Raw genomic sequence first — 24214 nt, 5'->3', positions numbered from 1 at the left:
ACAGCTCTCCATCCTCGGCCTCCACTTTTTGTTTGGTTTATTTGGGTTGGGCCGGGGTTGGGGGGCACCCCTGGCTGTGCTCAGGCCTTACTCCTGCCTCTGAGCTCAGGGTCACTCCTGCCAGGGCTCGGGGACCCTGTGGGATGCCAGGGATCGAACCTGGGTGGGCTGCATGCAGGGCAGATGCCCTCCCTGCTGCTATCGCTCTGGCCCCCAGGTTATTTTGTGTTATTTATTGGTTTTTTTTTGCGGGGGGGGGCGCACACTCCATTGCCAGGAATTGAAGTTGGGTCAGCTGCATGCGGGCAGTACCTTAGACCCTGTATTCTCTTTCCGGCCCTTGGTGAGTTATTTTAATGCGGTGCGAGCCAAAAGAAATCTGTGAACCACCTACAGAATTAAAAATTTTATTTAAGAAGAAGAAATGCAGGGCTGGAATAATCTCAATTATACTAACCTCATTGCAAGTCGTTTTTTTTTTTTTTTCTTTTTGAATCACACCCAGCAATGCTCAGGGATTACTCCTGGCTCTGCACTCAGGAATTACTCCTGGCTGTGCTCAGGGGACCACATGAGATACTGGGAATCAAACCCGGGTCAGCCGTGTGTAAGGCAAATGCTCTACCTGCTGTGCTCTACCTGCTCCAGCCCCACAGGTCTTACCAAAAGAAACTTGATTTAGAGAGATGGGATGTAAGAGAAAGAGCTACAAGTTCAAGAGAGAAAACGGGCTTTTCCAACGTCCCTCACATTGAAGTTCATTAAACCCTCACATTAAGCATCATTAAAATAGACCCATACAATGGAAAAATAGATTCTCGCGCGCGCACACACACACACACACACACACACACACACACACACACACGGCACTGAGTTCCTGTTTCTTGGTGAGAGTCTTCATGTCGAATTTTCGTTAGCTTCCATTCTGTCGTCCCTTCCCGCCCTGTAGGACTTGTAGCTCTAAAGGCCCAGGCCCCGGGTGTGAGGGGTGGGAGGTGCGAACCCCGTCTGTGCTCTGCCCTGCAGGTGTCGGCCGCAGACCTGGCGTCCAGCAAGGAGGAGGAAGAGAACTCCATGCACAACACGGTCGTGCTCTTCTCCAGCAGTGACAGGTTCACGCTGCACCAGGTGGGTGCCCCTGCCCCCCGCTCCCTGCCCTGTGCCCAGCCCCGGCCCGCCCCAGAGTCCTGTGCGGGAGTGACGTGCGCCCCTTCTTCCCCCCAGGACATGTGCGTGGTGTGTGGCAGCTTCGGCCAGGGCGCCGAGGGGCGGCTGCTGGCCTGCTCGCAGTGCGGCCAGTGCTACCACCCCTACTGCGTCAGCATCAAGGTGAGTGTCCCCCACCCGCCAGACGCGCTCCGAGTCGCGTCACGGCCCCTTGAACTCTAAAATCGACCATTCAGTGTTCGTGGGGGTGACAGAGTAGACGCGACCGTGCCCGTCACTTTAGGCAGAGTAGTTGATGGGTTCTCTGTGGGTGTGTGTCTCGTGTGTGTCTCCTGTGTGTTTTGTGCCTGCGGGGATCGCGCACGTTTCCCTCGTTCGGAAGTCGCTTTTCATTCTTTGCCGAGGCCGAGGGTATCGTCGATTCTCCCAGAGACGATGGGTGTGACTAGCCTAGAAACACGGCGGCGAGGGCCCCCGCTCTCCCCTTCCCTGCCGCCCACGTCCTCGCCCCCGGAAGGCCGTTTCTCAGATGTGCTGGCCCCTCGGGGTGGGTGCCCGGGCACCACGGCCGTCTGCGGCGCGGCCGGCCTTGGGTGTGTCCGACGCGCGTCCGTCCGTCTGTCCCCGCAGATCACCAAGGTGGTCCTGAGCAAGGGCTGGCGGTGCCTGGAGTGCACCGTCTGCGAGGCCTGCGGGAAGGCCACCGACCCCGGGCGCCTGCTGCTGTGTGACGACTGTGACATCAGCTACCACACCTACTGCCTGGACCCGCCCCTGCAGACCGTCCCCAAGGGAGGCTGGAAGTGCAAATGGTGCGCTGGGCTCCGGCCGCCTGGGGCCCCCGCGGGGTTCAGTCCCTCCGTGGGCCACGCCACGCGTGCAGATCCACACGGGGCCACACCCGGATCCCTGCCGGCAGCCCTGGAGCACGTGCAAAACCGTCACTGGGTGGGGGGTGGGGGGGGGTCACGCATCACGGCGCCACAGCCAGCTGTGAATGAAACGAGACGGAGCGCCCGCGTGCCACGTCCCTGGTCTCGGCACGGGCACTGCCGGTGCTCTTGCCAGCCGGGAGGAGGCCACGGCCAGCTCTGCCCACGCGTCCCGACATTCCGGGCCCGACTGAGCCGCGCGGGGGTCTTGGGTTGCAGGTGTGTGTGGTGCCGGCACTGTGGCGCCACGTCCGCGGGCCTCCGGTGTGAGTGGCAGAACAACTACACGCAGTGCGCGCCCTGCGCCAGCCTGGCCTGCTGCCCCGCGTGCGGCCGCGACTACCGTGAGGAGGACCTCATCCTGCAGTGCCGGCAGTGCGACAGGTACCGGCCCCGGGGCCCAGCCGGGACCCCGCCCGGCCACTCGCAGCGGTCCCTGCCGTGGGGCTCTGGGAGGGCTCCGGAGTCGCAGGGTTGTTCCCTGCATGCGAGCGTGTCCCCCGGCGTGTTTCTGACCTCTCCCCAGCCCCTCCGAAGGGCCTCTGTGTAAACAACCCCGTTTTCCGTTTCTAAGCAGAACGCTTTTTGGAAGCGAGCTCTAGGTGTGTGTGTGTCTTGGAAAGCGAGTGTTGACTTGGTGGCAGTGTCCCGTGTGCTGAGCTGTCAGCCTCGTAGGCCAGTGTCCTGCGCTCAGCCCTCCCCTGTGGCCGCTCCTTCCGCTGACCCCTGCACCTCTCTGCCGTGCCCTAGAGCTTCTGTGAGGCCGGGCGGCCGGGGAGCGCCCATCACTGGCCCTCCCAGTCCCTCTCACTGCCTGACTGAATGACGTGTGGGATGGTGATACTGCCCCCTCCCCCGCCCCACCGGAGGCCCGGCTGTCCAGCTCTCGCCTCGGGGCCAGAGCAGGGGTCAGGGCGCTGGGGCTGGCGGTCGGGAGAGTCAGCGCCTGCTGCGGCTTTTGTTGTTCTCTTACTTGTATTGATTTGGGGCGGGGGCTGTGCTCGGGCTTGTGGAGTGGCCACCCGTACCGTCGTGTCATAAGGAAAACTTGCTCTGTGTTTTCCACATTTTATAACGTGCAAACGTGTCTTTCTAGATGGATGCACGCAGTCTGTCAGAACTTAAACTCTGAAGAGGAAGTGGAAAATGCAGCTGACATCGGCTTCGACTGCAGCATGTGCCGGCCCTACATGCCCGCGTCCAATGGTGAGGCCCAAGGCGGTCAGTGCCCATGCCCGTGCCCGCGTCTAGCAGTCAGGGCCCGGCACGGTCAGTGCCAACCCCCATGCCCGCATCTGGCAGTAGGCCCCAAGAGGCTCCACCCTCTGACTCTGGGTGCCGATGGTGAATCTCGTTATCTTTTTTTTTTTGAAAATGGATCTTCCTCCCCGATGTCCCGATGTGCCATGGCAAAGCCTGGCAAGCTCCCCGTGACGTATTCAATATGCCAAACACAGTAACAACAAGTCTCATGATGGAGACGTTACTGGGTCTGCTCGAGCAAATCGGTGAACAACGGGAGGACAGGACAGTGGACAGTGGACAGTGTCTCCCTCCCCGATGTGTATTTTCTCCATTAGTTCTCCTCATTGATTTATAAGATATTTAGTCTATGTAGCGTTCAAGTGTTTATTTCTGTAAAGGGGGCTCAGTGATACTCATGTAAATATTTAAATATTTTTACTGAAAAATCACAGGTGCTTTTATCTGTCTATTTTCCCATTCTAGTGCCTTCCTCGGACTGCTGTGAGTCTTCACTCGTGGCACAGATCGTCACGAAAGTCAAAGAGCTGGGTAAAATATGAACTACTTTATTTCACCATCACAAAATGCGTGTGTACATACTTGATACTTTTTCTTTCAATTTCATTTTACTTTGAGAATCTTGCTTACAAGAGTTCGTTACGGTTAATATTCAGGCACCAGCCCCAGCCCCACCCCCCCACACCTTCCCACCCCCTAAGAGGGAAGTGCGTGGAGATTGTGGTATTTCGTCCTGGAGCCATGCCAGCCCCTGCACGCTTGATACTTTCTGTAGCTGACGGTCACATGTTGTGGAACGTTCTAGAATCCTGGTGTTCGGGTGTGAGCCGCAGGGTCAGTTGTCACTTCTATCCCAGATGCATGGAATGTGCATCAGACGTAGTTTTTGAGGGAGGGATCCGGTGAACCTTGCAACTTGGCAGTGGAAACAATGTCTCTTAAAAATAGCCATTAAGGGGCTTCCCTTTGGCCGGTGACTGTGGTTGTTACTCTGTAGCGGGGAGGAGACCTGGTTAAAGAGCTCTGAAGAGTCACTCGGGACTGGAGCGGTAGCACAGCGGAGAGGGCGTTTGCCTTCCACCCGGCCGACCCAAGTTCGATTCCCAGCATCCCATATGGTCCCCTGAGCATTAGTAAATAAAGTAAAAAGTAAAGTAAATGCCCTCCCGTTGATCATCGATTTGCTCGAGCGGGCCCAGTAACATCTCCATTGGAGACTTTGTTGTTACTGTGTCTGGCATATCGAATAAGTCACAGGGAGCTTGCCAGGCTCTGCCGTGCGGGCGAGATCCTCTCGGTAGCTTGCCGGGCTCTCGGAGAGGGGCAGAGGAATTGAACTCAGGTCGGCCATGTTGGCTGCGTGCAAGGCAAACGCCCTACCGCTGTGCTATTGCTCCAGCCCCTGAGCATTGCCAGGAGTAATTCCTGACTGCAGAGCCAGGAGTGACCCCTATGCATTGCCAGGTGTGACCCAAAAAGCAAAAAAAAAAAAAAAAAGATTCACTCAGAACCAGGCTCTCAGCCCAGTCCAGGTTGGGTCTCTGGCCCCACGAGCGACCCCCCCCGAGCCACAGTGACCCTTGAGCATCGCGAGGTGTTGTGACCCTCAAACAAATGCGGGTGTGCCAGGGAACCTCATTGGAACCCCCCTGTACCCGTCCTGCAGGGCAGTGTGGGGCTTGGGTGTGTGGCTGGGCGCGCCCCCCCTTACCCCCCCCCCGGCCCGCTGACCACAGCCCCGAGCAGGCTCCCCGCTTCCCGGCCAGAGGGGAGGCGAGCAGGCCTGACCGGCCCCCTGGGCTGTCCGTTCCAGACCCCCCCAAGACCTACACGCAGGACGGCGTGTGCCTGACGGAGTCCGGGATGACGCAGCTGCAGAGCCTCGCACTGGCCGTGCCCCGCCGGAAGCGCTCCAAGCCCAAGCTGAAGCTGAAGATCATCAACCAGAACAGCGTGGCCGTCCTCCAGACCCCGCCCGACGCCCAGTCGGAGCACTCGCGGGACGGCGAGATGGATGACAGCCGAGGTAGCGGGCGCCCTCTTGGACGGAGCTGGCCTAAACTCCCAGGGGCCACGCCGGTGGGGCCTGGCGGCTTCCTGCCACCCGGGCGTTCGGGCCAAGTGTGGTGGACATGGATGGTGCCGTGCACTGCGTACTGGCTTTGCACGCGGGGCCCCCCTTCGCCCGAGACCACCAGGCTTGACTCCAGGACAGAGCGGCCTAGTTAGAGTGGAATTGATCTGTGCGTCCCAGAAACAAAGTCGGCCCGCTGTCCCCTGTGGCGATGGGTCTGCTCAGTAGGCGCCTGCTCCCGGTTTGTTCAAGAATAAACACCTGGCGATGCCCAGGGGTTCCCCCTGGCTCTGCACTCGGGAATCACTCCTGGCGGTGCTCGGGGGACTCTATCTGGGATGCTGGGCATCCAGCCCGGGTTCGCCACGTGCAAGGCAAACACCCTTCCTGCTGGGCCCTTGCTCCGGCCCCATCTCATTGAGCTCTTGAGCACAAAATAGTGAGCTTGCGGTGGTGATTCAGTTTCCCCTGCTCTCCGCTTTCTGAGTGGCCCCTGTTGGCCCTGAGGGAACGTGTGGCCCCCAGCGGGAGCATGATGTAGCCCAGCAGGGGAAAGAGACTGAAAGGACCAGCTAAAGTGGGCGTGAGGTTCACATGTGGGAACGTGTCGGGAGCGTCACCACATGTGACGGTCAGGGACGCCCGAGGTCGGTCCCGGGAGAGGAGGAGGAGGTGGGGGCAGGGCAGGCCTGGCTGCGTGTCGGGGGTGGTGCTGGGTCTGGCAAGAGGCGCTGCCGCTGGGTTTCTAGCCTGCGCCTGTTCAGAGCCCACGGGGAGACACGAGAGGATTTTCAGGAGAAAACTGGCACCTACTTATGAGAGCTCTTTAGCCAGCAGCTAAGAGCCTCTGAGGGCAAGGTTGGCCTCCCGAAGGCAAAGTGAGTTCATGGCAGGACGAGGCCAGCTGGGGGCTGGGAGACTAAAGGCTTCCTCCCGGGGTTGGGGTTGTGATTGGGACAGAACTCTTCGGGACCGGGAGTTCTCTCTGGTCTTCATGACCAGCAATAGGAAACAGATTGCTTCACGATGCCTTTTCAGCGGGTCTGATTGTTGGGGGGAAATTCCAAATAATGTGCATCTTCTGTCGAAATAATGAATGCAATCAGAGTAGAGAGAGAGTTAAGTGGAAATCATCTTCCTCACAGGCACGGGGAGGGGTGGGAGGGGGGTCTGTTGGGATTCTTAGTGGTGGAAAATACGCACTGGTGAAGGCAGGGGTGCTTGATCATTGTGTGACCGAGACTCAAACCTGAAAGCTTTGTGACTGTTCTCACTGCAATTCCCTCCCCCTCTCACCGTCCCCGCCCCCATCAGCGGGCTCAGGACTCTCAAACCAGTGGCCGCCCGCTCCTGCCCTGACCCGGAGAGCCTCGGTGGGCTTCCCGGCTTGACCGGTGCGCTCCCTCTCTCGCCAGAAGCAGAACTCATGGACTGTGATGGGAAATCCGAGTCGAGCCCCGAGCGGGAAGTTGCCGATGATGAAACGAAAGGAGCGGAAGGAGCTGAGGGCGTTAAGAAGCGGAAAAGAAAACCCTACCGGCCAGGTAGGTACCGCCGTGCTGGGCGCAGAAGGAAACACACCTGAGTGGCCGCAGCAGGAGATGCCGGGGGGGGGGGGGGGGGGGGGGAGACGGGGCCCTGACGTCTCTGTCTCTGTCAGCGTGACTGTGCGAGCATCTTCTCGGTTTTGGTTTTGGGCTGCGCCCTGTGCTGGGGGGTTCCTGGCTCATTCCCACGGGATCCAGAACCCTGACTGGCACTTACTCCTGAGTCACGCCACTTTTCTGTGACCGCCTGTGGCCTTTGAACGGTCTCCCGATCCCTTTATTATTCTTTTTTCTTTTTCTATTTTTTTTCCCTTTGAGTCACACCCGACGATGCTCAGGGCTTACTCCTGGCTCTGCACTCAGGGATCACTCCTGGCAATGCTCGGGGACCATATGGGATGCCAGGGATCGAGCCGGGGTCCGCTGCGTGTAAGACAAATGCCCTCCCTGCTATGCTACGGCTCCAGCCATGCCCCCCTTTTTTTCTTTTTCCTAAACTTAGTTTATGCAGGAGTGCCAGTAAGGTCACAGTCTGGAGAGGGGGTGTGATAAAGGCCTCCCGCAGTGCCTGGTCTGGGCAGGGGCAGTTGGCCTGGACACCACGGGAGTCCCTGACCTCTGCCCAAGTCGATCCATCAGTGTGTGGCCCGGCTCGTGCTCTCTTGGCTGCGAGTGTCGAGGAAAACGGTCTCGCCCGCTAAGTTCTGTTTGCCTCGTTCACAGTCCAGAACTGTGTGTTTCTTTACCAACGAGGGAGGGAGCGTCCCGAGGGCCCCACCCGCCCTCCGCAGAGCGAGCGGATGCAGCCGTACCCCTGGGGACCTTCCCGCACCATTTCCCGAGCCTTGAGCGGCCACGTCCACCCTCAGAACTGTGGCTCGTCCTGTGTGTGTGTGTGTGTGTGTTTACTTGGGGGTGGCGGGGGTGGGGGAGGAGCCGCGTCTCGGCCCTGGCTGGGGTCACTGGGTTCTCAGCTTGCGTGGGCCTAGCGTGCCCGCTCCTGCCCGTTTTCAGTGGGTCTCTCCCCTCCTGCCTTCCGGGGACTCGTCTCTCCAGCTGAGGCCTGTTAGGTCACCCGAAATAGACCCTGCACGGCACAGACTAGTGCAGCCAGGCGGAATCTCGGCATCTCGCGTGCTTTTAGCTACTGAGTTCTCGGAGAGTCCGATGAGGACGTTCTGTGTGTTGGCTCCGTCCCGCCAGGGAGGGCCCCAGGGACTGAGGGTAAATGAGCGGCTGTCCCAGCGGCAGGCTGTGCCCTGGCTCCAGCTCGGCCCAGCTGTCCTGCTCTGGCCCCAGGCTTGCCCGTCTTCTGACGGAGCCTCCGGCCCCTCCTCCCGGGCTCACGCTGGCTTTTGTCTGCTTTAGTTTGAATAACGCTTGACCTGGGTCGCAAATGTTTCGAGTGCTTCAGGTGCCAGGGAGGTGGTCGGAGGGCCTGGTTCCATTCCTGGCACTGCATCTTTCCCCGGAGCTAAGCTGGCGCCTCCGAAGCCCCTGAGCACCTGCAGAAGCAAAGCAGAACCCAGCAAGGACCCCCCCAGAAACAGCCATGGCCTCCTGCAGGGCCTGCCCTGAAGGGTGGGGGGGGGGTGCCCACAGAGCTCTCTGCTTGGGCAATCTCTTCTTGATCGATCAGAAAGTGACCGTAGCTGCCCCTCTGTGACTTGCTTATTTTTCTCCAACTCTATTTTGCACATTAAACATACAAACAAGCTCAGGAATGGGCGTCAGCGGGTGCCAGCCCACCGGAGACAGTACGGTTCCGCTGTGTTGGCCGTGGACATCAACATCCCGGGGCCTCATCCACAGCGCGGTGCGGTTCCTCTCTCGCCAGGTATCGGTGGGTTCATGGTGCGCCAGAGAAGTCGGACCGGCCAGGGGAAGGCCAAGAGGGGCGTCGCCCGCAAGGACTCCTCCGGCTCCGTCTCTGAGCAGCTGCCCGGCAGGGAGGACGGTACGAAGGCGTCGGGCTCCCGGTCCTCGTGGGGTGTGTTTGGCTCAAGCCCGTTTCTTGACTCTTCAGGGGTTCCTGCGGGTCATGGGGAGCTCAGGAGCAAGGAAGCGCCATTTCAGGCCTACTGGGTTCTGTCTCTTTGACTCTTGAACAAGTCCCTTTCTTGCCCGTCATAAGTAAACGCCATCCGTTGAGGAAATGAACGTGGGATGCTTTCTGGCCGACTCGCTGAAGGCCTCTCCTTCCCGTCTTAGCTTCTGGGTATAAACGCGGAAATTCAGAATGCCCTGGCCACTCTTCAGAAAATGGCCAGCCAGTTTAGAAACCCGTCTGCCGTTAGTGGCCTCACGACTTCAGAGAGGCCGAACCATTCAGTGGCACTCTCCCGTTACTGTGTGAGAGGGTTTGTAGCTTAATCAAAGCAGAATGCCTGCACTTGGACAGAAAAGCAAAGCCACATGATGGATTTAAAAAAGTTCCACCCCGACTTCATGTGGCAAGATAAACCCTGTCTTGGCGTTGGCGGCACGCAGGTCCCAGGATGGCACAGCCACTAGGGCTCTTGTCTCCTTGGACCAGGCCAGCCTGGGCTCGATTCCTGGTACCACATGCGGTCCCTGGACCCACCAGGAGTGATCCTGAACTCTGCTGGGTGTGACCCCAAAACTAAACAGGCCCCCAACCCCCAAAAAGTTTCCACATGTTTGTGGCATGACATTCTTGAGCACATCACCTCCTGCTTTGTGTTGATGTCACCTGCCCCCTCCCGCCATTACGCCCGCCCCGTGTCCCTCCCCCAGTTGTGGTGGCCGGTCTTCCCTGGTGGGCGCTGTGCCCCTGGGAGGCGGTTAAGGTTCCGTGTTGAAGCCCAGAGTTCCCCGCCTCTCCCGTCCAGCCACCTGTGGTGACTCTCCTGCACGGTTTCTTTTCTTCCTTGGCAGCCCTTGGGTCTGTCCACAGTGGGTGGCTTTGCGGGGGGGGGGCGGGGGGCATCTGCCAGGGTCACACCTGGGGTCTCAGTGCCTGCCGGGTGCCCCAGCCCCAGTGCCCTCCCTGCAGCGCACTGCTGCCGCCGGCTGCCCTTTGGGTCTTGTTTTCCACGCCTGGCGGTGTGACACTGCACACGCACGTTCTACACGCATCTGTATGTGCGTGTATGTGTTCTGGGTGGTGCTAGGCATTGGACGCATGGAAGCCTGTGCTCTGGCACTGAGCTTGTTCCTACACCAGGCATGTATTCATGATCTGGTGTGTACACTCACACACACACATTCACACACACTCAGACACATTTTCTCATCTACACTCATGCAAATGCACATATGCAATGCACATAAACAGACACACACATGCTCACACACACAGACACACAAACTCACACACTTTCTTTCATACACACAGACATTCTCACACACATACGGTTTTTTAAAATGGGAGGCCCTGTTCTTCCATCTGAGCTCTTGTTTGGTGCTCAGGCCCCAGCTGGGCCCCTGGTCCCGTGCTTGGGGCTCTCAGCGTGCCGGGGTCCCGGTTGGTGGCAGCTCTCACGGGTGGGCACGTGCCAGGGGTGAAGTCCCCCCCCCCCCCCACCGCACCCCATCGTGCTTCTCTGGCCCGCGGCTTGGATTCTCAGCGAGCAGCACCCAGGGCTCCTCTTCCTAGAGGAGTTGGTTTTTGCTCCAGGAACAGGAAGTGCTGTTTCCTCGCGACGTTTTTCCCGCGCCATGAATCGTTCTTTGACGGTGCCGAGCCCACACCCACCCCGGGTGCTGGCTCTCGGTTCTCACTCCCGTGCTTGGTCTTGTCACCCCCACGTGTGCATGGCGTCACCCAGCGTGTCTCCTCACTCGCGTCACTCAGCATGACCCCTCTGGCCCTCTGAGCTGTGACGGCTTGGGCGCCTCCCTCCGTCACCTGGCCAAGTCGTGTCCCCTCGCGGGGAGAGTGGGCTTCCTCCCCTCCCCTGTGGCTGGAGCGGCTGCCGCGTTCAGACCATGGCTCAGGAAATAGCATCTCAGTGAGCAGAGGGAACTCAGAACTGTTTTACTCCAGCTCAAGTCTTTTTTTTTTCACTTTTGGGTCACACCCAGCAATGCACAGAGGTTACTCCTGGCTCATGCACTCAGGAATTACTCCTGGCGGTGCTCAGGGGACCGTATGGGATGCTGGGACTCGAACCCGGGTCGGCCGCATGCAAGGCAAACGCCCTACCCGCTGTGCTATCGCTCCAGCCCCAGCTCACTCGAGTCTTCTGAACTTACTTGCTGACACCTGTCGTGCACATTCGGTCCCTCTCCCATCTGGGTCATACTGAGCTTAGGGCTTCTCATTTTTTGCCATTGAGTGAAGCCCCGTGTTCCAGGACCGGGTGGAATTTGCAGTTTGCAGTGCTGGAGCAGGGGGTCTGGGTGGTGACGGGCCTGCGAGAGGCCTGGACGCCGGCTCCTCCCACCCCCTGAGGAGGGTTCTTGGCTTTGTCTTCCGTCCAGCTCAGGATTCCGGTTTCGGCAGCCTCTTAGGGGCCTTTTCATTCTTTGCTTATTCTTTGGTTTCTGCCTGACCTTAATTTTGGTCTTTGGGAATTCTTTACTTTCCTAAGTTGCAGGTTTTAAAGGATCACTTGAAAACGTTCACCTGCAGGCCCAGGACAGCGCAGCCAAAGGCCTGAGCCGGCCCCGTGCACTCGAGCCCCTCGCCCCCCGGACAGCAGAGCGCTCGGGTGCCGTCTGGCGGCTCTGCTCCGTGGGGGGCAGCCCGGCCCCTGCACTGATTCAGAGGGACCGCGAGGTGCCTTCTGTCCTCTGAACTCTGAGGGCCAGTCACTTCACTCGCTGCCGGACGTCGTTTCTGATTTCTTTTGTCATTTTTTTCCATTCAGACACTTTATTTCCAATTTCATGCTTTTAAGACAGCATTGATAGCACACTTGTGTTTTCATAGCCACAAGTTTTCACAATATTCATGTGTTACAGTTACTCAACTTTCAAGAAATCCCTGGATTTAGAACCGTTGGTCTCTGGGCATATTTTACAACAGACGTTCCTTGGGTTTTCCCAACAGATTGGAATTTGTATGTTCCCTTTCCTTAGGAGCTCCTGGTATTCTTTTAAAACAAAATGGTGAAGTCATGAAAATAGGTTCCAACGTGTGAATAATCGCTGCTAGGAAAGACCCCCGGGAGGGCGGAGGCGCTGTGGAGACGACAGGGATGGGCACTCTAGTCTCGGGGCTCACTGCCTGGGGTTGTGGCGTCATGTGCTACCTTACACTCCACAGTGCTGTACAGGTTTAATTCCCGGTAAACCTGGAGGAAAAGAACAAGCTTGTTTGTGTGTGTTGAAGTTGGCGCGTGTCGGTAGTGACCGGGCTGGGTTTCTCTGCAGGTCGCAAGCCCCACATACTCACGATGTGACTGTGATTTCAGGCTGGAGTGAGCAGTTGCCAGACACTCTAGTTGATGAATCTGTTTCTATCACTGAAAACACTGAAAAAATAAAGAAGAGATACCGGAAAAGGAAAAATAAACTTGAAGAAACTTTCCCTGCCTACTTACAAGTAATATTTCATGTTACCTTATTTTTGTTAGTCTATTGATTCGAACTATGCAATGACGTAGTATGTTTAGAAAAGTAAGCTTGCTCTGTGAATATCTTACTGTATTTTCTTAATCTGGCATTCCACATCGGTCGTTCTCGCCTTCCAGGGAGTTGGAAAAGATTCACTTTGCCTTTTTGTGCTTTGATAGTTTCCATGAACTTTCCTAACCCTATTTCCTGCTTCTCAGATTCCCCAAGACATGGGTCTCTGGGCAGGGAGCAGCGGCCGCTTCCGGCGTGGCCACCTGTCGGGGCCGTCCGGCGTGGCCGCCTGTCGGGGCCGCCCGGTGCGGTGGCTCGGGTGAGCGTTGACTGCTCCCCGAGGCCCCATGCACCGCACAGCCGCGCTGTATCACTTTTGTTTTTTAAAACAGGCCTCAGAGGGGCCGGGGAGATCGTACAGAAGGAACACGTGCCTCGCATGTTGGCACTGCCAGGGGTCGTTCCTGAGTGCAGAGCCAGGAGTAACCCCTGAGCATTGCCGGGTTGGCGCCCGAAGCAATAAAGAAATAAAACAGGCATCGGAAATCCTCCTCCTCCTCCTCCTCCTCCTCCTGTGTGTGAAAAAATTGCAGATGCAAGGAACCCGAAAACAAAGTGGTTCTGGGGCTGGAGCGATAGCACAGCGGGTAGGGCTTGCACCCTTGCCGCCTTGCACGCGGCCGATCCGGGTTCGATTCCCGGCATCCCATAGGGTCCCCCGAGCACTGCCGGGAGTAATTCCTGAGTGCATGAGCCAGGAGGAACCCCTGTGCATCACCAGGTGTGACCCAAAAAGAAAAATAAAAAAACAAAACAAAAGCCCCAAAGTGGTTGTGGCTCACCTCTGCCACAGAAGCAAGGCAGAGACGAGAGACGGCCCGGTTCTGGGTTCCTGAGGGGGCTCTTTCCGGGCTCTGTCAGGGTGCATGTTGATTGCGTGGTCTGGCCACTCCCGTCTTGTTTCCTCTCGTCCCCCCAGCCCCCGCGGGGTTCACCCTGGCACCATGAGGAGCCAGGAAGCGTTTTCATTCCGTGCAGAGCGTGAGGACCAGCCGCCAGGCGCTGCTCTGGTGAGGGTGGTGGGGTTCCTGGCGCACAGTCGGCCTCGGGAACGTGGTGCCCCCTTGGGGGGTGCTTTTCCGGGACTCCAGAGCCGCATGAGGTCGAGCCCCCACTTACCTACCTTTTTTTTTTTCCCCATTTTTTTTTGTTCCTTTTTGAGTCACACCCAGAGATGCTTGGGGGTTCCTCCTGGTTTTGCACTCAGGAATTACTCCTGGTGGTGTTCGGGGGACCCTATGGGATGCTGGGAATCGAACCCGGGTCGGCTGCGTGCAAGGCAAACGCCCTACCCGCTTTGCTATCGCTCCAAGCCCTCACCTTTAGCTCGCCTTTCTTTCTTAATTTGAGAATGTTTGGGGGCTTTTCAGGGATAGTGTCGTAATCAGGCTTAGCCCTCCTGTGAGGGGTGGGGTTATTTTAGTCAAGGGTTATAGTTACAGTCGGGATTAAGGACACCTTCAGAGTTAGGGTTCATTTGGGAATAGGGTTCGGGTTCAGATGGCCTCTGGGGTCAGTGTTAGTGCCGGAGACTGATTTATTTGGAGGAAGGGGGTTTTTTTGGTGGGGTTTTCTTTTTCTTTCTTTTTTTTTGGGGGGGTGTCCCTACCTAGTGGTGCTACTCCCAGCTCTGTGCTCAGGGATCACTCCTAGCTAGTGCTCTGGGGACTGTCTAATGCCTGGGATCGCCCCTCGATCAGACACATGTGAGGAAGGGGCCTTAAGCTAACCCTAACCCGTCCAGCCTGCCCCCGCCTCTCTGGGCCTTGTCCCACTTCATTTCTTTCCGGTGTTGGTGTTGGGCCGGGGGGGGGGCGGGGGGAGGGAGGTGGCGCGGGGGCAGCTCAGGGGCTAGCCCACCGCTGTCCCCTGAGCACATAGTCAGGAGTGGCCTTGGAGTCCCACAGGAGTTGCCCCTCACCCTGCCAGAGACAACAGCATAACGGCTGTGGGAACACCTCCCAGCCCGCGGGGCCAGCCCCCATGCCCGCGTCTGCAGCGTGGGCCTGTGTGTGTCTCTCGCCCGCCGGCTTCCTCTCCCTGCCGGGCTCGGAGCTAGCACCTCCTCGCCCGCCCCTCCCTTCTCTCTGGTTCCTGCGGGTGTGGGCGGGGCTGTGGCAGGCTCGCACCCAGGGCCGCACACGGGCTCCCCCGCCCAGCCTTCTGCCGCCCTAGTTTTCAGCAGCCTAGAATTTCCGCAGCCTTTGGGCAGATGATTCCGCAGCTCTCGCTTGGGGCGTTGCCAGAGGCCTGTCGTCGGCCTTTTTTGCCTCTCTGGTGAGAAGGTTCTCCGTGGTGACAGTCGGCTGCCGGACGGTGCCGAGGGTCCCTCTTCCACACGGACCCGGAAGCTCCAGGGCTGAGCAGTTGAGGAGAGTGAAAGGGGCGAGGTGAGAGGTACAGGCTCCTTCTTGTCCCCTCCAGCGACTCTTACGCCGTCCCCTTAAGCGTGGCTGGGGAGAGAGTGCGTGTGGAGGGACTTGGGAGACTCAGGCCGCAGAGGCAGCCTTTGCAGGCAGTGTGGTCCGAGGGACTCCAGACCCTTCCCGGCTTCCCCGCTGTTGTCTTTATCTAACGGCAAGACCTAGCCTGCAGGCTGCCCCCCCCCCCTTCCCCCTCTCCCCCCCCCCCCCCTGCAAGCAGCCAGGGTGGAGATGGAGCTTGATTCGATTTCTGCTACAGCTTGGAACAGGGTGTCCGTTAGCAATTCTAAAGTTCGCTGGGTCTAATGTCCTGGGATAAATGTTCACACTGCAGTTGCCTAAACATATTTGACAGAATTGTATGATTTTATTGGTGATTTTTTTTTTTTCCTGTCTGTAGTCTGGCAAGCTCCCGAAAGTATCTCGCCCGCACGGCAAAGCCTGGCGAGCTCCCCGTGGCGTATTCGAGATGCCAAACACAGTAATGAGTCTCACAATGTTACTGGGCCCGCTCGAGCAAATCGATGCACAATGGGAGGACCGTGACAGTTTGTAGTGAAACCAAGGGCTGGAGCGATAGCACAGCGGGTAGGGCACTTGCCTTGAACGCGGCCGGCCAGGGTTCGATTCCTCCATCCCTCTCAGAGAGCCTGGCCAGCTACCGAGAGTATCTCGCCCGCACGGCAAAGCCTGGCAAGCTCCCCGCGACATACTCGATATGCCAGACACAGTAACAACAAGTCTCACGATGGAGACGTTACTGGGCCCGCTCGAGCAACTCGATGAACAACGGGAGGACAGTGACAGTGAAACCAAAGTTACTTTACAGTGATACTGTGTAAAAGAAATGACACATTACTATTTTGTGTTTGTTTCCTTTTTTAGAAGCTTTTTAATTTTTTTAATTGCCGTTACCACATTTGTAAATTGTGGGTGCTGTGCTCTGGTGGTGTTTCTACTTTATTAACAAGGATAAAATGTTTCGTTGTCATTCTCGAGTTTCTGACCGAGCCAGTCATTTCACTGTGCTTCTCTCTAGGAAGCTTTCTTTGGAAAAGACCTTCTGGACACGAGCAGACAGAACAAGCTACCACTGGATACTCTCTCCGAAGACGCAGCTCAGCTTCCGTACAAAACAAACCTGAACGCGAGTTTTTTGGACCCACCCTTAGACCCACTACTCAGCTCATGTTCGACGCCAGCCAAACCCGGAACTCAAGGTGAGCGGAAACTCGATGGATTCTGTCTGGGCCACGCGTGGGCCCCCGCACCACCCCTGCGCCCCCAGGGTTCCTTCTCCCGTCACTGCCTTCCGATGCGTCCGTTAAGGGCTCCGGTTCGTGCCGCCGCGGGGTCGGTGGGAGGGGATTGCTCGCCGACCTTTCTCCGAGGAGCTGCAGAGATGTGTCCAGGAACGGGAAAGCTAAACTGTGTGCTCTGTTCAGGCACGGCCGATGACCCGCTGGTGGACATTTCTGAGGTCTTAAACACAGACGAGGACATCCTTGGCATCATCTCGGACGACCTTGCAAAATCCGTGGACCCTTCAGGTAGACACGAGCACGGTTTGCTCTGGGCTTTGCTCGACAGGTGTGTGTGTGTGTGTGTGTGTGCGTGCGTGTGTGGGGACAGGCTTCACTCTGTCTTTTCTTGGAAACGGAGAAAGAAGTGCGGGGCACGGCCAGACATCCTCATTTCACCTGCTTTCTCCTTCCGGCTTCTCCCTCCCAGGCAGGGGAACCGGGGGGCCCTTCCCTCCTTGCTTTTCTGCTGCTTCCCGGCTCAGGCCTGGGGCTGCCCCCCCCCCCCGCCCCCGTGTGCGTTGCGCCCCGCTCGCCCGCCTCGGTGGTAATCATCCATTTTTATCTGGTTTGGGTCTTGTAGGTCTTGGTTTGTGCACTTTCCAGGGTGAGAACACACCTTTCCCATTTGGTAAGAGACGAGCACTGGGTGCCAGGTCCCTAGACGTAGTCTCTGCGTAGCGGTTTCTGCTGAGCCCGTAGGTGCATGCTGTGTGTCCCCGTGCTGGCGTGTCACTAACCCGCGCTTGGCGCTTGCTGTGTGTGTGGCTGACGCCCGGGTATCCCCCCCCCCCCCCCCCCCCCCCCCCCCGTGCTGCCAGGACTCGCCCATAGATACCTCCCTCCCCTGAATGGTTACGTTCTTGTTAATACGCGATTTGTGATGCTGCCACCTGCTGTTGGCATTAACTTCAAATAGGTCGAGTCGAAATGAAGTTTTCGCGTTTCCTAGTAGGAGTGTTGAGAAAGCCTCGGGAGAGACGCGAGCAGCGAGGCTCGTGTGGCTCCAGACATTCGACGGGCTTGTCTGCTTCTCGTTTCGTGACTGCAGAGTATTTCAAAGGCTCAGTCTGGCGCAGTCGCTCACGAAAGGACAGTGTTGAACCCTGTGGGAGCTTCCGAGCCTTTTCTTTCCCTGAAGCTGCCTCCTGTGCCTCACATCATAGTTGAGCTCTGTCTTTAATACCGCTCTTTGCCAAGTACCTCGTAGTTTCTTCTGTGCTGTATGCTAAGTCTTCCCGACCCGAGTTCGATTCCTCCGCCCCTCTCGGAGAGCCCGGCAAGCTACCGAGAGTATCTCGCCCGCACGGCAGAGCCTGGCAAGCTCCCCGTGACGTACTCGATATGCCAGACACAGTAACAACAAGTCTCGTGATGGGCCTGCTTGAGCAAATCTCAGATTCTTACCATTAAAAAAAAAAAGGAGTTTTCTTTCCCTCCTGAGGAGCGAAATGACTCACTTGGTTCTAAGCTGCAAGTCAAAAAGAAAACTTGACTTTCCGTTAAAATACAGCCGACGGGCACCGGCATTTGCAGTGACGCCTCACTTGCCCTGATGCACTGCCCGGATTAGTGCAGGAAGTTGGTGGAGAGAGTCGCGTGCGCCCTTGATCTCTCTGTTCGGCCACGCTGTCCGGCGCGGGTGGGACTGGCCTTGGGGGCTGCGTCGCGCCCGGCCCCCCTCTCACTTCTGTCCTTGCTCCCCCAGCCGGCCTGGACGTCGGTCCTGGCGCTGATGCCCCTTCCTCTCTGCCTCAGCCAAGCGCCAACCCGAGCTCTCGACCTCTGAGTGCCGAGCAGCTGGACGGGCTCCTGAGTCCCGAGCTGGACAAGATGGTCGCCGACGGTAAGCCCGCCGCCCTCACCCCACCGCCCCCTGCCTCCCCCGCGGTGGCCGCGGGCAGGTGCTCACGGCCTGTCTGTCTCCCGCAGGGGCGATCCTCGGGAAGCTCTACAAGATCCCAGGTAGGTGTCCGGCGCGGCGCCCCGGGCCGCCCGGCCCCCCGGCCTCCTGCCTCACGGCCCCTCTCTCCTAGAGCTCGGCGGGAAGGACGTGGAGGACTTGTTCACGGCCGTCTTCAGCCCCGCCACAGCGCCACCGCCACCCCCGCCCCCGGCCCCGCAGATGCTGCCCGCCCACGGCCAGGGTGCGTCCCCGCGGGGGTCCCGGGGGAGGCGGGTGTGACCCTGGGTGGTCTCACGTTCCGGGCACCTCGGGCCCGGCTGTGCACAGCACTCTCGGGGTCCCCGTGGGCAGCGTCCCCCCGCCCGGTTCCGGGACTTGCTCCAGCAGTGACGGGCTCAGCGGCAGCTGCGGCATCACCAGGGGCCACTTCCTGGTGGTTTGTGCGTGAGCGCGTGGCTGGGGGGTGTCTTCCGTTGTAAAGGTGCCGGTGGCTTACACTCGCTCACCTCGTGGTTGTTAGTGTGTGACTCCCCCTGCCTGGGGCCAGCCCAGCAGAGCTGCTCTACCCCCCCCCAACCCCCCCCCCCCCGCGGCATCCTCTGCTGCCTCTGTTCTCTGCACATATCGTGCAAGGCGGGGTCAGGTGCCCCTTGAGCCCCCACGGGGGCCTGTGCTGTTGGGGGGCCACACCCCGCTGTGCTCGGGGCCGATTCCTGGGGGGACTCTGGGGACGGAAGCTGGGTCGGCCACCCAGGAAGTAGGTTTGCAGGGTTAACTCTCCCTGCCAGGCGCATCCGCGAGAGGACCAGGAGGCTGCCCGCCCCCAGTCTCGCTCTCCTGCCTGATTCGGTCACTCTGGGCTGAGCGGGACTCAGACTGTGCGGTCTTCCATTTCGGGATTCATCTGAGAATGGCTCTGATGTTTGTAGCTGACCTTTTTTGTTTGAGGTTAATCTGGGGGTCCCTGCGACAGCGTCTCACACAGACCCCACCCAGGGTAGGGAGGGCACGGGGCCTGGGGGGCGCATCAGGCCCCATCTCCCCTCCCCATACTCAGAGCCTCAGAGCCTCCCCCCAGACGTCGTCGTGGGCCTGTGCTGGGAGACGCCCTGGCTGGACTGGGACACTTGGAACGGGGCAATTGATGCTGCTGAGTTTGTCGCCCCTCCGGGGCACATGTGGTTTCTCATCCACGTGTCTGCAGCGCTGGCTGGGGAGAAGAGACGGCGTCGAGGGAGCAGGGGGTGCTCGCGGGCGGGCGTGAGGTCTGAAGAGCCAGGGAAGGGAGCACGAACTCGGGCTCTCCAAGCCAGGCTTGTTTCGGGTGAGAGCCAGGGACCGCGTCCTCCAGAGAGGGCCAGGGAGGAAGAAGTGTCCCATTCCTCTTTAATTCTTCCCGAGGTCCGTGCCTCAGAGACTGCCTTGGGGAGCGGTGCTGGCTGACCCGGGTTTGATCCCGCACCCCTGTGTCCCCAGGCCTGGCCGGGAGTGACCCTTAAGCGTCTAGCGTCAGCACAGGGTGAGCGGAGAGCCCCGAGTAATTCCCCCATCACCACCACAAAGAACGAAACCCGGCCCAAAGCGGATGGCAGCTTCTCTTCCTTCCTGTCTGAATATTTGCAGGGAGGCCAGGCCTGCAGGGCGGGTCGCATCCTTCCCCATAGAGAAAGTTTTGCTCGGGCCCCGGAATCTCACTGAATTCTCGCTGAAGCTCTGAGCGGGCAGTTCTCCTTTGAAGAAGAGCAGGAACCTTGCTCCACCGAGAGAGAGACGCTGTCCTGTGGTCCCGTTCCGGGGCAACTTTGCCGGTCAGCTGAGAAGCCCTGCTGGGGGCTAGGCAGCTCCTGCAAGCCCCACAGCCAGGCCCTGGGCACCAAGAGCCCCCGCTGTCCTGGTCCATCCCGGGGCTGTGGCGCGCATCCCACGGGAACTGCTCGGGGACGCGTCTCCTGTGGCTGGGCCGCGTGCAGCTGGGCGTCTCTCCGGGGCCCCGCAGTTTCCTCCGACATCACTCATGGGGGATGCGGCCTGGCCCTCAGTGTCCCTCTGGGGTCCGCCGGGAGCAGCGGCCACACCTGTGATCGTTCCGGGAGAACAAGACTCTCCCTTGGCGGGAGCGTTAGTTCTGTCTGTCTTGCTGGAAGACTGCCCGGAGAAGTACACTTGGCTCCTGTCCAAGTCGTTCAGCCGAGTACCTCACATGAAGGCGTCCTCGAGCATTAAGGGGGGACGCAGAGTGGTCCTTGTGGAAAGAGGGTCCCGTTCTGAAGGGGATTGAAAATGCATCTGGGGCCCAGACTGCAAGGAATGGGGTGGGGGTGGTAACGGTGGCCATGCCATGCTGGTGGGTGGATTACTGCTTCAGAGACCGTGACGAGTCGAGAGTGGGCAGGATGGGCCCGTGGGAAGGAGAGTCGGGCTGGGGTTTTCGTTGGAACGGGAGTAAAATTGTGACGGGACGCCTTAAGATTTTAATGGCCAAGCGAAAACGGTCTGCTAAGACGTCGGAGCTGTCGTTGGGCTAGTCCGGGTGGCAGAGGTGGGGACTGTTGGCCAGGCAGGCCTGACGCTCAGTTCTGTGAATCCTGCTTACCACATTCCAGCGACTCTAGTTTCTAGAGAATGGGGTTGCCTCAGTCCTCCCAGAAGTGCTGGAGGACCTTCCTTCTGCTGTCCCCAGATGGTGCTGAGTAGGTTGGAGGGTGCAAGGGACCAAGTCCAGTCCTTTTGCAATTGGGGGCATTGGGTCACGCCCAGGGATCACTCCTGGCGCTGCACAGGGAGTCAGTCGCGGTGATGCTCGGGACCCTGTGGGTTGCTGAGGCTCCAACCCCAGGGTCCGTAAGTGAGCCAAGCAGCCTTCCTGCTGACCTGTTGCTCCAGCCCTGGGCGGTGCACCCTCAGCGTGTTCCTGGACTCTGCTAACAGTCCCCATGGTTTGAGGTCTGGCTCGGCCCTGACGCGTTCCGGGTGCAGTTCCCAGAAACACCCAACAGAACCCAAACCCGCCAGGTCCCAGCGCACGCTTGTTATCAAGTATTTCTGCGCCGCGCCGGAGTCGACATGGCCGTTTCCCTGTCCGGGACGAAGGGGGGGAGTCACACGGCTGACTCGATCGCGCAGCTGCCCGGGAGCCTTCGGCTGCTGTATTCTTAGCGAGGGTCTGCGGACTGACGCCTCCCTCCCCCCCCCTTCCCTTAAGATGTCTTCTCGCGGATGCCGCTCATGAATGGCCTCATCGGACCCGCGCCGCACCTCCCACACACTGCCCTGCCTCCTGGGAACGGCCTGGGAACCTTCGCTCCGTACACGGACGCCCGGTATTTGAGACCTTCGCTTCCTGTTAAACCCTGAGTAGCGATAATCTCTCGAGCATCGGCCCCAGATTCGCGGGTGTCCTTAGGCTCCGTCCTCGGTGTTCGCATGGAGCGTGCTTGTCGTTAGGGGTTTTAAGAAGGTGGTCCTTGGCCGTGGTGTTTCGAGAGGCGTGCGTGCGGGAAGTAACGCTGTGTATATTGTTTGCCAGGGACAAAAATCCAGCCTTTAATCCCATGGCAAATGATCCTCACAGCTCGTGGGCAGCGTCCACCCCCGCCGTGGACGGCGACAGTGACACCATGTCCAATGCGCAGAGAAGTAGCCTGAAGTGGGAGAAGGAGGAGGCCCTGGGCGAGATGGCCACGGTGGCCCCCGTGCTGTACACCAACATCAACTTCCCCAGCCTCAAGGAGGAGTTTCCTGGTAAGACGGGGCGGGGCGAGGCAGGCGGTGCTGGTCTCTTGTCTGGGTCACCGTGCGGCAAGGCCCGAGGGCGCTGGCCTCTTCTAGTCTCTGTTCCTGTGCTTCTCGCATCGTTTTCGAAAATAGCTCCACTTCCACAGGGGTAGCTGTTCGGAGTCGGTAGAGCCATACACGTGACGTCCCAAGGACAGGAACCTCCCACTGGCAAATGCGAAGTGTTAAGCGTCCAATTGTGGGTTCCGAGTTCTGTACCCCGGGCCTCTCAGTGCCCTCTTCCCGTCAGGAAGGTGCCCGGCTGCTCCCGGTGCGCTGATGAGCTGAGGGTGGGCACTCAGAGGAGAGTGGCGTCCCGGGCATGACGCCACTGAGAGGGCCCTGGCGGCTGTGGCTCCCAGCATAGTTCCGTGTCTGTTTTTTTTATACCTTCACTTGCCATTTACAGCCGAGCACACCTCTTCACATCAGCTTGTTTTCTCCCGTTGATGCACCGTGAGATACAGTTGCAAGTTGTTGAGATTTGAGTTTGTCACAGTTTCCAATACCCAGTGCACACTCCCCCGCCTCTCCCACCCCTTCCCTTTTTCCCTTTTGGCCCTGCGGTTTGCAACACTGTTGCTGAAAGATTGTTGGGAATATCCCTTTACCTTCTCTCCGCACCCGGTTCTTGTCCGGAGTGAGTGATCGTGTCCAGGGGTCATTGTTCCCAGCGGTCCCCTCTCTCTCCTAACTGCCCTCCGCCCCTCCTAGTGAGCCGCTTCGGCCGTGGGCCAGTCCTTGCGGCCCTTGTCTCGACTGTCCTGAGCGTCAGCTGTGTCTTCTGTATCCCGCAAGCGAGATCAGTCCTTTTTCGTCTGTCCCTCTCCCTCTGCCCCGTGTCACTCAGCATGATACGCTCCACGTCCATCCACGCGTGAGCAGACTTCACGGCTTCATTTTCCCTGCGTCGTATTCCACTGGGTAGACGGAGAGTCCCTTTCTCCCCGCATCTTCGCCAGCACTGGCTGTTCTTGTTCCTTTGGCTGTGGGACAGAGATAACCTCCTCTCTGTGGATTATTAGGACAGTGCTAAAGTTTTCGGAGTGGTTTTCTTTGATAATTTTACTCTGTGGTGCCAGAACTTCATGGAAAACCATTACGGCTTTTTTACCGACTTTTTCCGGGTTTTTATTGCTATAGACTAAATGTTTCTTTTTGTTTTGGGCCACACCTAGAGGAGTTACCCCTGGCCGCCAGCATGCAGAGCGCATGCCCAGGCTTCGTGCTGTCCCTCAAGCACCCAAACCATCCTTGTTTTCTATCACTAGCCTTTGAGCTCATCCAAAGTCCGCTCTGATAGACGTCAGGAACGCTGAATCTTCTGGCGTGACTCGAAATCTGTCCACTTGCCGCCCCACTGTCAGTGAGACACTCATTCATAGTCTCTCATCTCCCTTTTGGGGCTAGTCTAGAACCTTTCTCGATGGTTTGTTCTGGGCGTTTTGGGATCACACACAGCCGTGCTCAGGGCTCACTCCAGAACCATTCGTGGTGGGTTTGGGCCCCGTGTGGGGTGCTGGGCATTGAAATGGGGTCACTGCACGCACAGCACCTTCCCGTCACGCTGCCTCTCTGGGCCAAATCCATAGTGGTGTTAGCACAGACCCATCACACGGCCTCCAGCTCTGCGCCAGGGACGGCGTCCTCATCTCGGGAGACACGACTGTTTTCGTCCCCATTCAGACCCTGACGTTCACTTCCTGTCTGTGGAACTCGAGCAGGCGTGAGGCCCTTGCCAGGGCTCCGCCCTCAGCGCGAGCGTCCGGCTGCGGTTCTGGGAACATGCAGACTTGCTTTGTTTCTTGCAGACTGGACCACCAGAGTGAAGCAGATCGCGAAGCTGTGGAGAAAAGCCAGCTCCCAGGAGAGAGCGCCCTACGTGGTACTGACCCTTCCTCGGCCCCCACCCCCCACCCCTCGTCGCCATCATCGCAGTGCCCTAGAGATAACACATGGCTCTGTGGCACGTGGACCCCCAGCGAAGGGCCCCCAGGACCCTGCTTGGCTGTGAGTGGTACAGGGGGACCCGCGTGGTCACCTGGTGCCAGCTTCCCGTGCCCCGGGTGTGGAGGCACGTCCTGAACCTTAGTCTTCAGGCGTAGTGTGATAAAAAGATGCTTCATTGCAGAAAGTGTTAGTCCATTATTTATAAATAATGATTATTTAATTTATTTTTGCTCTTTGGGTTACACCCGGCGATGCTCAGGGGTTCCCCCTGGCTCTGCA

General features: G+C 58.6%; 1 protein-coding gene across 1 annotated transcript in view; it reads left to right on the top strand.

The window, feature by feature from the left end:
- Positions 1 to 24214, top strand: part of KMT2C (lysine methyltransferase 2C) — a 184786-nt gene that overhangs the window by 127817 nt on the left and 32755 nt on the right. Inside the window, 18 exon segments of the mRNA XM_056134804.1 lie at positions 1030 to 1131; positions 1228 to 1332; positions 1801 to 1982; positions 2322 to 2486; positions 3199 to 3308; positions 3831 to 3896; positions 5179 to 5391; positions 6855 to 6983; positions 8824 to 8943; positions 12368 to 12498; positions 16044 to 16224; positions 16450 to 16554; positions 18014 to 18151; positions 18238 to 18270; positions 18342 to 18452; positions 21414 to 21531; positions 21738 to 21952; positions 23797 to 23870. Of these exon segments, the coding sequence (XP_055990779.1) occupies positions 1030 to 1131; positions 1228 to 1332; positions 1801 to 1982; positions 2322 to 2486; positions 3199 to 3308; positions 3831 to 3896; positions 5179 to 5391; positions 6855 to 6983; positions 8824 to 8943; positions 12368 to 12498; positions 16044 to 16224; positions 16450 to 16554; positions 18014 to 18151; positions 18238 to 18270; positions 18342 to 18452; positions 21414 to 21531; positions 21738 to 21952; positions 23797 to 23870 (2298 nt within the window).

This window comes from Sorex fumeus, unplaced genomic scaffold (genome assembly GCF_029834395.1).
Source record: "Sorex fumeus unplaced genomic scaffold, SorFum_2.1 ptg000107l, whole genome shotgun sequence".
NCBI lineage: Eukaryota > Metazoa > Chordata > Mammalia > Eulipotyphla > Soricidae > Sorex > Sorex fumeus.
This window is presented reverse-complemented; position numbering and strand designations above follow the sequence as displayed.